Source organism: Sphaeramia orbicularis, chromosome 6 (genome assembly GCF_902148855.1).
Source record: "Sphaeramia orbicularis chromosome 6, fSphaOr1.1, whole genome shotgun sequence".
NCBI lineage: Eukaryota > Metazoa > Chordata > Actinopteri > Kurtiformes > Apogonidae > Sphaeramia > Sphaeramia orbicularis.
This window is the reverse complement of record NC_043962.1, coordinates 41,068,858-41,084,924: the sequence shown is the minus strand read 5'-3', so window position 1 is coordinate 41,084,924 and position 16,067 is coordinate 41,068,858. Positions and strand designations below refer to the sequence as shown.

The window sequence follows — 16,067 nt, the reverse complement described above, 5'->3', positions numbered from 1 at the left end:
TTTCTCACATTTTAACATACACTAATACTAGTCATTTCTCACTTCATGGAGATGATATGCAAAAAAAAAAAAAAAAGTAAAAAAAAAAAAACCTGTTAATTACAGTTTAATAACAATAACTAGCAATTGATTTACACTCAAACATGTTAGTGCAGATCAGGTTTATCAAGAACAATAAAGTTACAGTAACAGTATGAATTGCAGTGTATGGGATGGTACATGCACTGCAAAAATCTAAATCTTACCAAGTGTATTTTTTTTCATTTCTAGTCAAAATATGTCATCACACTTAAAATAAGATTTAACCACCTAAAGAGTAACTTTTTTTTTTCTGCTTAATTTAAGCAAAAAAAATCTGCCAGTGGAACAAGTGAAAATTATCTTGTTAAGATTACTTGAAATCAGATTTTGCAGATCTATTGTCTATAAATCAGTGCTTATATCTCACTGAAATGTTACTCTTTAGGTCAAGGGTGTCAAACTGATTTTAGTTCAGGGGCCACATTAAGTCAAATTTGATCTGCGGTAGGCCAGACCAGTGAAATAATAACATAATAATATATAAATAATGTCAGCTCCAAACTTTCTTCTATGTTTTAGAGTGAAAAAAAGTAAAATTATACAATGAAAATGTTTACATTTACTAACTATGCTTTAAAACAGTGTGAATAACATGAACAAACTGAAATTTCTCAAGAAAACTAAGTACAATTTTAACAATATGTCTCAGTTTATCATTTACACATGTAAATTGCAATGCACAGATCACAGTGGATCTACAAATACACAAAACATTTAATAACAGTTAGAATATTGTTAAAATAACACTACAGACATTTCCAAATGTTCATATTTGTTGAAGCTATTTGTTTTTGCTTGCAAAATATTGTTTTAGTGTAAATACAGTAAAATAACATGAAAATGTTTACATTTACGAAGGGAAAATTTTGGACTTGTGAGTATTTATAGGTTATTGTGATTGTATTTTACTGATCTGACCCACTGGAGATTAAATTGGTCTGTTTGTGGAATCTGAACGAAAATAATATCTTCAGTGCAATTTTTGCATTTCACAAATTCATCCCAGGGGCCACACTGGACCCTTTTTTGGTGGGCCGGATTTGGCCCCCGGGCCACATGTTTGACACCTGTATTTTAGGTGATTATGTCTTATTTTAAATGTGATGAGATATTTGGACTAGAAATAAGAAAAATACACTTGGTAAGATTTAGATTTCTGCAGTGTGAGCGTCCACTGTGTTCGCTGATATGGAACTAAAACAACAAAATCCGTGAATATACAAAAGAACAGCTGTCCACTGTGGTGACCACTATGCATGAAAGGGTTAAAAATGCTAAAAATGTAAGTAGCAGCAGCAGTGGCCAAGATGTGCACATTTTCACCCAAAAAGGTCGAGCTCCAAAAATGGCAGATCCTTGTTTATATAGTCAAGTTTACCCAGGTTAACCAGGATTTGAGTGTTATTTGTTTATCTGTGCAAAGAGACAGTCAAACTGCGAAAAAAAAAATTAAAAAAAAATGTTATTCCACCATTTAAGCTCACCCAGTTTCTCTGCATTTTCTGATGTTTCCTACCAGTTAGGTGTGATTCACAATTGAGTGACAACTGAGTCGTTTTTGTCTTCTCTAGGTGAAACTTGGACACATCTACTACATGCATGACAGCACCGAGAGCACAGAGGACAGTTTTACACTCTCTGCCACGGCTTATGAGATTGAGCGCCGGAGCCTCTCTGTCACCATCTCAGTGACTGTCATAGCAGTCAATGATGAGCCGCCAAACCTGACACGAAACACAGGAATGGAGGTAATGTTTTGCTCTTTAAAGGCACTTTTAGTGTTACTTTTTTCTAACACGTTTGACTGTAAACACCTTGCGAATGTTGCTGCTGTGAACATTTGGGATCCTGGAAATGAATAACTTTTAGGAGGATCCTTTTTCTTGTTGCAACATAGATGTAATCTCGTCATAATCCAAGGCACCGACAGCCATCATTCTATTCGAAGGAGGATGACATAAACTTTTAACTTTTAGTAATTCAATACTAAAAACCAAGTTTAAAAAAAAAAAAAAATAGATGAAGTCAAGGAGAAAATTACGACGGCGTATTAGGGCCACATAAGAAAAAAAAAACGCTTGTCACTACGAGAATAAATACGTTATTTAACGAGAATAAAGTCGTAGTTTTTTTTTTTAAAGTCATTATTTAACGAGACTAAAGTCGTTAATTAACGAGACTAAAGTCGTTAATTAATGAGAAAGTCGTTAATTAATGAGAATAAAGTCATAGATTTAGAAACAAAAACTCATTATTTAACGAGAATAAAGTTGTTAATTAACGAGAAAATAGTCGTTGATTAACGAGAATAAAGTCATTATTTAAAGAGAATAAAGTCGTACTTTTATGAGATCAAACTCGTAATATTTTGACAATTCGACAGTTTCCGGTTTTACAGCGAAGGCAACAAGCGAAGCAGCAACTTTTCCTTCTGTTGGACTCAAAAACTCACAGTAGAATCCTCACAGTTTGTTCAGAAACACAAACCCTCTGTGTTTAGTTCTCTGGTGTTTCCACTGATAGTCCTACAGCTGAACACTTCATCAGTTTCTCCTCCACAAAAGAGGCAATTTACTACAAATCAGTTCAGTTCTTACAACAAACCCAAATGTGTGCAAACTCCCCTCAAAGTCCTTAGAATAATTATAATGTGTTGATTGGAGGGTAGACTCAGTATTTGGCCTTTGTGCGTAAACCCCAAATGAAAGGAGAACTGCACTAAATGTTCCAAGTTCTACATTATGCGATGAGTGGGTACGACTTTATTCTCGAAATATTACAACTTTATTCTCGTTAATTAACGACTTTATTCTTGTTAAATAACGACTTTATTCTTGTTAATTAACGACTTTATTCTTGTTAATTAACGACTTTATTCTCGTTAATTAACAACTTTATTCTTGTTAAATACTGAGGTTTTTTAAACTACTTTATTCTCGCTAATTAATGCCTTTTTTTATTTTGTATTTACGACGTTTTTATTTTCTTACGTGGCCCTAATACGCCATCGTAGAAAATAATCTGCTTTCCTACAGGTTTTCATTTCTTTGTGATACTTTTGTAGACATGCTGTGATGTGCAGAAACAGAAAACTAGTGCTGAAAACATAAAACTTGCATGATTTATAGACAGGCTGTAGGCATTTCCCCAATGCTCCAGACACAATGACAAATTATAAAGAAGGACAGCATGTATGAATCATTTTGCAACAGCTGATAAGATCCTGATGTATTGAAAAGAGTTTATGAAAACTAATCTCAGCGCCTTGGTCTTAATTTACATAGATTTTCTGATCAAATGACACGCTTTCATAAGTCTGAACACAACAGAACTCTATTAGGATGTAAAGTAGGGTGTAGATTACAGGTGTCAAACATGCGGCCCGGGGGCCAAATCCGGCCCGCCAAAGGGTCCAGTCCGGCACTTGGGATGAATTTGTGAAATGTAAAAATTACACTAAAATATTAACAATCCTTTTAGTTCAGGTTCCAATTCGATCTCAAGTGAGTAGGACCAGTAAAATATTATCATAATAACATATAAATAATGACAACTCCAATTCTTTCTCTTTGTAAATGTAAATATTTTCATGTATTTACACTAAAACAAAGTATAATTTTACAAAAAAATGTAAATAACCTGAACAAATATGAACGACCTGAAATGTGTTAAGAGAAGTAAGGACAATTTTAACAATATTCTGCCTATTGCTAAATATTTTGTGTGTTTGTAGATCCACTGTGATCTGTAAGTTATAATGTACATGCGTAAAGGATAAACTGAGGCAGAATATTGTTAAAATTACTCTTATTTTTTCAGTTTGTTCATGTTATTCACATCTTTAGAAAGGATAAATTGCAGATGAAAACTATTTTCCTGATGTAAATTTACTTTTTTCACTCTAAAACATAGAGAAAATGTTGGAGTTGACATTATTTCTATGTTATTATGTTATTATTTCACTGGTTCGGCCCACTGCAGATCAAATTTAGCTGAATGTGGCCCCTGAACTAAAATGAGTTTGACACCCCTGGTTTAGATTCAAGCATAAAAAGGCAGTTTTGCTAAATTCAGCCTTTATAGGACACTCATAGAAATAATCTATAATTAAAGATTTCAACCTTAGTGATAGATAGATAGATAGATAGATAGATAGATAGATAGATAGATAGATAGATAGATAGATAGATAGATAGATAGATAGATAGATAGATAGATAGATAGATAGATAGATAGATAGATAGATAGATAGATAATCAAGGTAAATGAAGTTACTGTATTTGGTTCCTAATATAATCCAACTAGTAAATATATAAAATACAAGAAAAACACATGTAAGGTGAAAGGAACATGTATTTTAGAACATTAGACCAATATAAGTGCTGATCCAGACACCTGTCCACATCCACATTCTCCCTTTGAACATCTTTCCTTACATTAGTACCATTACTTCATGGTACCTAACACAGCAGGTACACTCACACTGTAAAAAAAAAATCCTGTTTTTACAGAAAAAAACTGGCAGCTGTGGTTTCCAGAACAGTACTGTAAAAAACACATCCAACTGTAAACATATTTATGGAGTAACATGTAGATTTAACATTTTAAACATGTAGATTTAACATTGGATTTAAATGGTAAATGGACTGCACTTATTTAGCACATTTTCTTCACCTTCATGGTGTCCAAAGCACTTTCCAAAACCACCAGGTCCTACTGGGAACAATTTAGGGTTCAGTGTCTTCCATGGACACTTTAACATATGGACAGTCGGAGCCAGGATTGGAACCACCAACTCTACCAACCCATTAATTTACAAGTTTAAAATGTTACATTGTTAAATGTTTACTTTTTTATATAACTTTTTATTTAAAAAAAAAAAAAAAAAAGAGAAAAAAAAAGCAAATACGCCGTTTAGTTTACTGTTTATTTTCTAAAAACAATAGAAATACATCATTTCTACATACAAATCTGGTTTTGTTCACATATTCTGCCTGTAAAAACTACAGCTATATTTGATTTAATCATTAACACAAAAATCTTCTCAGATAAACAGCTTTGCGTCGTATTGTCACTTACAGTTTTTTTATGTTGCAATTTTACAACTCCTTGGTGTTAATTCTACAGTCATTTTTTACAGTGCACTGTTCATGCAGAGGTGGACCTTACAGACCCTGTAGACCACATTGGACCTGAGATTGTTGACTCACTGTCCTCACTTGTCACTGACTTGTAATGTATGTGGAAATGACCAAAAATAGTCACTTGCCCAATAAAGGGCTAATCTACAATTATATCGTTGCTGTCAGGTGGAAACCACTTAAGTCTTTTTTTCGTCTTTTTTTTTTTTTTTTGTCATAAAACCATTCTGTTGATCAGTCTTCATGTTGGTCTGACGGTTTTAAAAATATTTAACTTATGAAAAGTGTTGAAAACAGCTTGTGACTATATCTCTTACCTACATTCATTTCTTTAGGATATAAATCGTTTTTCCAGTTTCCTGAAAAGTAAGCATTTTGGACATAAGAGGTTTCCACCCGACAGCGACGATATGTTAATATACAAAGTATAGTTGTAGATTTAAGAACGAATGATCCTTCAACTCTGTGTGAACTCAGTGGATGCTGAACTTCTTCACGTCCCGAATAGTCTCCGCCACAGTTGCAGTCCACTTTCATGAATCCCGTATGAACTAAGGCTCAGATTCACTTCTTGCAGTGAGTAGAATAAATGCAGAGAAATGTTACTCCAACACTGAACACCACTGACCTCTCAGAAGACGATGAAGCATGGTGCATACAGCCGTGGCCTTCACAGCATAGATGTTTCATAAAGAACCATAAACTGAAGTGATATAGCATTTCCTCAGCTTGTCTGCCCCAAAATGTGGAAAGTGAATCATAAAAGTTACATAACAATAAGACAGCAGTGATTCAGTTCTGTAACAGTGGATGCAGTTTCAGCTATACAGGATCTGTTCAACCACACCTATAAAAATGTATGCAGGAGTCCATTCAGTAACATTTAGACATGTAGATGGTTCATCGTTTAACATGATGTAGTTAACCCTTTCATGCATGAATAATGACAACCTTAATCAAGATCGTTTTCCTGAGTGTTTTTATTTCTCTTAGGGCATGAAAAAAAAATGTGATTTTTTTTTTTTTTTTTTTTTTTAATTAACGTATTTTTCATGGAGTTACACAAATGTCCACTCAGCTGAACACCATGTGTTTAATTTTTGAAGCTCAGAAACATACATTTACTGACATACTGTGTGAAAACTATGAAATAAAAACATTTTAACCCTTCTGAGACCCAGAAATGCATTTTTGTGCTCTGTAGGGGAAAAAAGTTTGACAGTTTACTTTAAAAATGCTGTCCATTGCAAAGAACATTCCATTTAAAAAAAATAAATAAACAAAAATAATTTAACCCTCCGGTATCCAAGGCCCTTACTAAGCACCAAGTGTGCCTTTTTGCACACTTGTGGAATAATGTCCAAAAAATTTTCATACAGTTTGTTTTTAATTCTTATACACTGTTTTCTATTTCATCAACTTGAGCCGTAAATAAAAATACCAAATACTCAAGTATTGTCACATTTTTTAACCCTTTAAATACAGTGTTTGTAATGTAAACAAACCTTTTTTTTTATGCAAAAACACAAAAAAAAAATTTTTCAAAATACTACATAAAAATTGGATCACATATTATTTGATTTTTTCATCCTGGCATATGTCAATGATTAACTCCAACATTGGTTAATTTGCATTATTATTTTTGGCGCTAGGTCAAATGTTCAAAAATACTAGCATCTGTCACCAAGTGTGCGTAAAATGCACACCTATAAATAAAACTATTAAATATTAAATATTGATTTATTTTTCTGCTCTAATTTGATTTTATTTTTGTAAATCCAGCTCAGCCCTAATCATTCATATCAAATGGAAGAAATAGTGCGTTTTAGGCACACTTGGGAGACAGATGCTAGTCTAATAATTTTCTTTTGTTTACAATGTGCAAATTTTAGTTGGTGGCCAGAATTTTAAAGATCATGTAAAAATGAACAACTTCTGAATTCTAACCTTATTTAAATTGTGAAAAATTATATGAAATTTTTTTAAAATGAAGTGCAGAGTGTGCGTAAAAGGTGCACCCGGATACCAGAGGGTTAAAAAAAAAATGTATCTGACAAAACAAACAAACAAAAAACTGTTGCATTATGCGGATTCCAATCAAGACAATTGTTTAATGGAAGAAAGCTAAAATTTTCCTTTTCCTGGGTCTCAGGAGGTTAATGCTGCTAATCTGATGTTTTCTCACGTTAACATACTATAATACTAATTATTACTCACTCACATAATATGTAAAAAAAAAAACAACTTTTTTGTTAAAAAAAAAAAAAAAAGCTCTGTTAATTACAGTCTAATAACAATTAGTAATTGATTTAGATAAAAGAACAGGGAAATAACAGGCATGTCGGTGTATGGAATGATGCATAAGCGTCCAGCGTGTTGGCTGATATGGAACTAAAACAACAAAACCCATGAATATACAAGAGAAAATGTATAGAATAACTGTCCACTGTAGTGACCAGTATGCATGAAAGGGTTAATATTTTCTTTGCACCATCAATACACGTCATGCGTCCTTGAAGTCAGTACTAGCAACTGATTATAAATAATTCCCTGTTCCTGTTTTACATAGTCATGTGAGCTCACTTTGCATTCTCTGTCATCATGGAGTTGCAAGAGAAATCACAGCATCATTTGTTTGGATAATGAATTCAGAATATTTGCTTTTACAGATTAATTATAATAACTTTTTTTTCCCTGCGTTGCAAAAAGATCCTCTTTGAACTAATGTTCTAACTCATTACCTGGCAACACGCTTACTCTTCATTGTAAGAAAAGAAAAGTGTTTGTTCAATAACATTGTCAGTTGGCTCCGATTATGTCATGCTCTCAAACTGCGTCTTTCACACATAAAGGAAAAGTTTTAAGGGATCAATGAAGTATATTCTGCTGTAAGAGTAGGCAGGCAGTTGGAAAAAGCCAGCAGTAATCAGCTCAGAGAACTGGAAACCAACTGTGTCATTCAGCCCTCCCTGCTCTGCCTGCGGCTCCGCGTCTCCCTGGCAACCCGTATTTTTGGAAAACCAAGATGGTCGACAAGACCGCGGCTTTCTGGCAGCGTGAGGGCGGCATCCAATCCCTGCGCCTCTTCTGCTGCGGCTGCAGAATGTAACATAATAATATGTGGATGTCTCCCCACACAGCCAGGACTGGCCTAGCAGCACTAGGGCTGATTTAAAGCAGGAAGACAGTGTGTGTGTGTGTGTGTGTGTGTGTGTGTGTGTGTGTGTGTGTGTGTGTGTGTGTGTGTGTGTGTAGGTGTGTCTGGTGACCTGTGCAGCAGATGATCAGACATGGTGACTAACATGGTCATGATCAGGCTCTGCTCAAGCTCAGCATTGATCCTCTTTGGCCCAGTCTATAGGATACAGCTGGTCTCCATTAGTGTTTACCCTGGGTCTGACTGGGTCCACTTTGCTTTGTCTGAATACTTGTCCCTCTGAGTCAGATTTGTGGACAGTTTTAGCCCTGGTTTTATTGATCTATCTATCTATCTATCTATCTATCTATCTATCTATCTATCTATCTATCTATCTATCTATCTATCTATCTATCTATCTGTCTGTCTGTCTGTCTATCTATCTATCTATCGTTCGTTCGTTCTATCTATCGTTCGTTCTATCTATCGTTCTATCGTTCTATCTATCGTTCTATCGTTCTGTCATTCTATCGTTCTATCGTTCTATCATTCTATCTATCTATCGTTCTATTTATTGTTCTATCGTTCTATCATTCTGTCGTTCTATCTATCTATCTATCTATCTATCTATCTATCTATCTATCTATCTATCTATCTATCTATCTATCTATCGTTCTATCGTTCTGTCGTTCTGTCGTTCTATCGTTCTGTCTATCTATCGTTCTATCTATCTATTGTTCTATCATTCTATCTATCTATCTATCTATCTATCGTTCTGTCGTTCTGTCTGTTTATCTATCTATCTATCTATCGTTCTATCTATCGTTCTATCTATCGTTCTATCATTCTATTGTTCTATCTATCGTTCTATCATTCTATCTATCGTTCTATCTGTCTATCGTTCTATCTATCGTTCTATCTTTCATTCTATCGTTCAATCGTTCTGTCGTTCTATCTATCTATCATTCTGTCGTTCTGTCTATCGTTCTATCTATTGTTCTGTCATTCTGTCTGTCGTTCTATCGTTCTGTCTATCGTTTTATCGTTCTATCATTCTATCTATCATTCTATCGTTCTGTATATCTATCGTTCTATTGTTCCATGTATCTATCGTTCTATCATTCTATCTATCTATCTATCTATCTATCTATCTATCTATCTATCTATCTATCTATCTATCTATCTATCTATCTATCTATCTATCTGTGCTGATCTTTCTTCCAGTCTTTCTGCCTCCTTTGAATATTTTACATCGTTGCAGGATTATATAACTACCCAAACCCTTCTGCTTTGAGTCCTACACTAATTCTGCTGCCAATTAAACACATAGCTAGCAAGTGTTACAGGAAGACAGCAATTTTGCTTCATCAAAACACAAAGCAGGTGAGGGTGTTTATGGTATTTGCGTCATTAATCTGCATCTAAGAAAGAAATAATGTCGCTGAAAATCCAAAATGGAAAGCATCTGTTGTTATATCTCCTTCCATCTTTGTTTAATTTGTCCCCCCCCCCCCCATATAAAGTTAGAGAAACACACCAGCGTACCTGGTCATGAGTCTGGATGCCGTGTCAGTTTGGAGTAGCGCTTCAGAAGTCTGGCGCCCCTCAGAGTTTCAAACATTTAAGAGACAGTGGTATCCTGTTGAGTCATCAGCTAACTAAGTCATTTGCCTATGGCAGCTCCTTCATTACTGGCTCCAAATGAAATATCAGCCATTGTGTCCGATCAAATTGAATCTCCAGCCCATCCTTTTTAGGTGCTAAATGCATTGATTGTTATATAAACCTTCAATTTGCAAAGCCATTTTCAGAGTACCTGCCCTAGATTGTGTGGATGCTTACTAGAGAGTAGCATGGACTAATGTCGCCATCTAGTGTTTAAAAGCATGAACTGCAGTGTAAAAAGACATCAAGAGGAACAAGTGGAGTTAATGATGACTCAACTATTGTTCCATTTCCACTATTTAAGATAAATTTAGCATAATTATGTTTTCATTCATCATCCGAACCTGTTTTATCCTCCCTAAGGTCACGGGGGTCGCCGGAGCCTATCCCACCTACTAATGGGCGAAGGCTAATTTTGTTGTAATTGTGCTAATTTAATATATTTTTTAAGAATTTTGATTAAATAGTCATAATGAGGGTATCATTACTCAAGTAAAATGCCTCCAGAATATAAATAAATAGTGAAATTGTTCCAAGTCTGAGTCACTAATAAAGAAAAATTAAGTGAAATATGCTGATGGGCTGTAGTTTCCAAGATACCGTCTGGAATTAATGAGAAAATGGTTTTTACTCAAAGATCTACTTCAAAACACTGTCCGAGTATTACAATATCTTTACTTTACAGGGTTGTCATTCTGGATCATTTATAAATCTAGAGGATAAATGGGTTTAAGCCAATAACTTTATCATATACACTGAAAACATCAGATGACCAGCACTTTTTTCAGTTGTTTTCCAATTTGTCTTATTAAAGTATGTATAATTTAGCACTTTTAATCTCTGAGGTAGATTACCAGTGTTATCATGCTCATTGAGGTGATCCCAAACGAGTTTTTAGACTTTTTATTTCGACGTTATCCTTGAAAAACTGCATTCTATACGAACAATGTCACTGATCTTGAAATCATTAATAATAACACAAGCACCAAATGCAAATAATTTAAGAAATAATGTGTTTATCAAGATGCTTGTCTCCTCCAAAGAAGCAAGTACAGCTCTTTATTTAGTCATAATGTTTATTAGGTAGTCCCTGTCTTAATGAGAAGAGCAGGAAGTCCAAGGCTTTAAAAACGACTGCTTTTATCTCACTTTTGTCACTGATTTTGGAGTTTTTCTTCTAAGTAAGCGCAGGTGGGAGGTTCTATTATGGGCTCAGTGATCTCTGCATGGCATGTGTTGGCCCAGCAGAAGGACTATAAGCATCTCATGTCTGAGTCTCTATAAGGAAAGGGATGAAACAGAGGGGAAGCAGAGCAGAGCAGCTGTCTCCACCACGGTTCACGAGGAAAAGTGGGAGTTCTGCCTTAAGGCAAACAGACCCACTTCCACCCTCCCTAACAGAATCCAGATTTGGCTGGAAATGTTTGGGTTCAGCCTCCACTCCTCCACCGAGGGCATGCCCCTAGACCACCTATCAGACTGGGTTATAGGCAGGCCTGGGATGTAAACTGCCCTGAGGAGATAAAGGTTCCTCAAGGCCGAAAAGCACATGCTGTTTGCAAAGTTGAACAACACAGCAGATAAAATACTTCACATTATAGGCTCTTATGTTACTGATCCAATCTTATGTAGCATTCTTACAAACCACATGACGTACTAAATGTTTATGTGGTTCAGCATATGGGGCTTTATATTAGGGTACACACATTTATTACTAACTTTAACCCATAAAGACCCAAACAGCTGCTGGCGACCAAAGGCATCTACTGATATAAAATGTTTCATACCTGTCGGCTAAAATTTACTTAGGGGGTCAAATGAGTTGCTATTTTTGTCAAAAAAAAAAAAAAAAAAAGTTGTAAGAAATGCATAGAACTGTGTTGAAATAATGCTAATACATTTGTGCACAGACTACTGATATTATTTGACAGTGGAAGCTATATTTTCAGAAATACTGGATTTTGAATAGCACGTGTATGTGAAAACTTTTGCTGGTGGACAGACGTGACATTACCCATGATGATCTGGTCAGTACCAGTACTTTATTAGGAATAAACTTATACACTTACTATTGCTAATTCTCCTCTTATTCATAAATGTTAGTATTGTGGATCTAAAACAATAACAGCTGACACAAAAACACAAAATGTGGCAGTGGACGGATGTGACATGGTTCTTACGGATCCCATCATACTGATGCTCGGCAGTAATGTCACCGTTTCCACAAATGATCCCTGTGCAAAAACTATCAATCAATCAATCAAACTTTATTTCTACAGCACTTTTTATACATGGTACATGTAGCACAAAGTGCTTCACAACAAAACCCCCCACTGTCCCGCGGTTGCAAATAAAAATACAAGCAACAAAGTAAAGTTTACAGTAAGGGTTTAATTAAAAGCTAGACTAAAAAGATAAGTTTTGAGTTTACTTTTAAAAATATGAACTTGTAAAACTAGTAAAAACTAGTATCGTAATTATTTATTGTATAGTTTATCATCATACTAAAGAGTTTTAAGAGATTTAAAAAGTGACGTGTGACATTCTTAATGTATGTATTGGCGTAACATAAGCAGGATGGATCAGCACCATACTCCATATTGCAACCTGTAAAAATAAAACATGTGATATGTAGGATAGAATCTTGTAAGAAAAACTGGGGAATCTAAAAGAACAGAATATTTGTTTTTCAGGTAAATTCAGTTCAAATATAACTTGGCCGTTTGTGACATGAAAATATAGCATTAATTGTGATGAAATTGGACATTTTTGACCTGAAAACATAGTTCATATGACCATCAACATGTTGAACAGAACTGAAATCCTGTAAATTTGCATAACTTGCATTTACCAACACAAAGTTCCTTTGGGGATTCACTTAGATTGATTTCTTATGCACAAAGACATAAATAAGACCTTTAAGCAAATTTTAGCCGATGTGGATCCATTAATCTTATTAATACATGTAAATAATTGGTGTAAAATGCAGTTTGTCATCTTTTCATGGTCATCAGATATGACCCATTTGGACATTCAGAGTCTCCACAGTGAACATGGAAACACCACCATCTTCTACAACATTGACTCACCAGTAAAACCTATGGAGTTCGACAAATAACAGAGGTTGTAGATGCTTGTTTTTGTGTTCAGTAATTGATATCCTTGCTGAAAAAGTCCATTTTTCTTCAGTTTTCTCTATTATAAATAATAACCTTTGAATTTACTTTGACTTTTCCTGAACAACTACATGCTATGTAAACTAAATATAAGGAAAAATACTTGATTTACAATGAAAAATGCAAACTACAGAGGATAATATTATAATAAATCATGAAAAAATAACTTAAGAAAGGTAGAATAGAGGGAAAAATTCATTTGGGAACTGCCACAAAAGTAGCACTGGGTCTTTATGGGTTAAGGTTAAGGTTAAAACTGATTAACCTTGAAGGGAAATTCAGTGTCTGCGTTTTACCCATCCTCATACACACAGCACTCAACATTAGCATTAGCATTAGCACTTAAGCACGTTAGGAGATGCCATTGAAGACCCTCAGGGACCAACTCCAGATTTTCATCAGTACCTTGGTCAACAGACCTGACAGGAGAATTAACCTACGCAACTACATATTCCAGTTGGTTATTAGCATAAATAACATGAAGTGGTTGCAAATCATGTTGAAGATCATCCTTACTTATTCTCAGAAAGCAGTAATTGAGGCAGTGAAGAAAAAGTGGTGGCTGATCTCCTAGTTTTACCGGTAGAATATGACCCTACATAGTAATAATAAAGCAAATACCGTCTAATGATTACTATAGTGGCGTCTCCTATTATATTCTCCAATTGTTTAGTGACTGTCAAGAGTTTGACGACATTAATTGTGAAGTTAATCTGTTTATAATCAGGATGCAGGGATGGTAGAACTCTGGGTCAATAATACTAATATTTACAATTACAATATGCCTTTTTTGTGGCAATCTATTAACCCACAGGTGTCAAACATGCAACCCAGGGGCCAAAACCAGCCCGCCAAAGGTTCCAATCCGGCCCGCAGGATGAATTTACAAAGTGCAAGTTAAGGCATCAAACTCAAAAATAACACTGGGTTACAAAAAACTGTTTTTTGCAAGTTGTCTAGGTTTTTTCAACTGAATTAGGACCATTTTGCACCGCTAAATCCAAAAATGACATCTGTTTTTCTCAATCAGGTCAGGTTTTTTTGCTCATTTGATTTTGAAAAATTGGATCTTCTCACAAAATATAATAATTAATACCAAAATAAGATTGGTAAGCACACTTTATGAAACTTGTGACTTGATTCCTGTTAGGTACAATGGTGTATTCACCGCAGATGTAGCAGAATACGTCAGGCTTATTTTTGCAAGATCTTCTAGTCGAAGCCATTTCATTCACCTGTAATATTAAAAAAAACATTCATCATAAATTGGCAAAAGTAAAATCTTCAGAACTCGTTTATTGCAAGAAATATGAAAGAATTTTGTATCATATGATGTGAAAATGCCCATAAATGTAAGCAAAAATGTTAAAAAGCCAATATGTAGCATAGTTCAGAAAGTTGACCTGATTGAGCAAAATGAATGTGATTTTTGGATTCAGCACACCAAAATTATCCTGAATCAGCTCAAAAAACTTCAACAATAAATTTGTTGTTGACCAGTGTTATATCATAATAACCTATAAATAATGACAACACCAATTTTTACTCTTTGATTTTTACTGCAAAAAACATTAAATTGTTTACATTAACAAACTATCCTTTAACAATAAAATGTGAATAACCTGAACAAATATGAACAACCTGAAATGTCTAAAGAAAACTAAGTGTAATTTTAACAATATTCTGCCTGTTACTGAATGTTTTATGCTTTTGTAGATCTGATCTGTAATGCATATGTATGAATGAAAAGTCAAGACAAAATATTGATAAGATTGTGCTTATATTTTTTAAACAAATTTCATTTTTTTCAGGTTATTCATATCCTTTTTGTTTGGATAGTTTGTAAATGTAAATAATGGCATAATTGAATGTCATTTTTTCGTGCTAAAACAATTTGGAGTTGTCATTATTTATTGGCTATCATGCTATTATTTTACTGGTCCGGCCCACTTCAGATTAAATTGGGCTGAATGTGGCCCCCTAGAAGAAACTGAATTTGACACCCTTGTATTAACCTTTTGTGTCAGGACATTGTCATTATTAATTGTTGTCAGATAAATACAAGTAAATTCAAGCTAATACAAAGTAATTTAAGAAAACACAAGCAGACAAAACAGACCTAATGCATTATGTATTGGGTGGTCAGTCCAGGCAAAAGTGATTAACAGAAAACACATATATATTGTGTTTTGAGCACTGATGTATAAGAAAAGAAAAGAAAAGAAAAGATAAGATAAGTTAAGATAAGAATAAATGTTTTTATTATTGTGTCTTGCATAAAGAACATGCCCAGCCCTTACATGGGCTTATAAAACACCAAAAATCAAACACCAGACAATAGGCACAATAGATATTGTAACATTTAATTTGAATATTATTTTATTTCCAAATCATTAATTTTTGTTTATTATTTTGACATTTGTTATGTTGTAATTTACATATTATTTCATTAATTATTTAGTCAGTTTATATTATATATTCTTTTATTATGTTTCTTCTTGCCTTTTCTTAATATTTTGGTTCCTGCCTATTGGTTGTAGTACGACCTGTTTTGGCGTGACATGAGAGTTAAGTCAGTGATGGAGCAAGAGCAGTGGATGTTGTGCTGAGCTGCTGATAATAAAGCTGGCTGAAACTGTCCTGCCGTTTGGTGATTATTAGCACGGAAGACAACAAAACATATCAACACCAAGAATACCATTGTAACCCACATTACCCACCGCCCTGGTGAGACAAGCAATATTTCAGGGTTACAATATGAACAAAACAAAATACTGACCTATTTAAACAAACACATTTGCCGCTTTTTCCAGGTTTTACAAACAAATAATGCTAATTTATATACATTAGAACTAAACAACCATTTCA

The 16,067-nt window shown here is 34.3% G+C and overlaps 1 protein-coding gene across 1 annotated transcript in view; it reads left to right on the top strand.

Moving 5' to 3' along the window:
- The window catches only part of cspg4 (chondroitin sulfate proteoglycan 4), a 61,388-nt gene that overhangs the window by 14,837 nt on the left and 30,484 nt on the right, over positions 1–16,067 (top strand). The window contains 1 exon segment of the mRNA XM_030135616.1: positions 1,653–1,829. Within this exon segment, the coding sequence (XP_029991476.1) occupies positions 1,653–1,829 (177 nt within the window).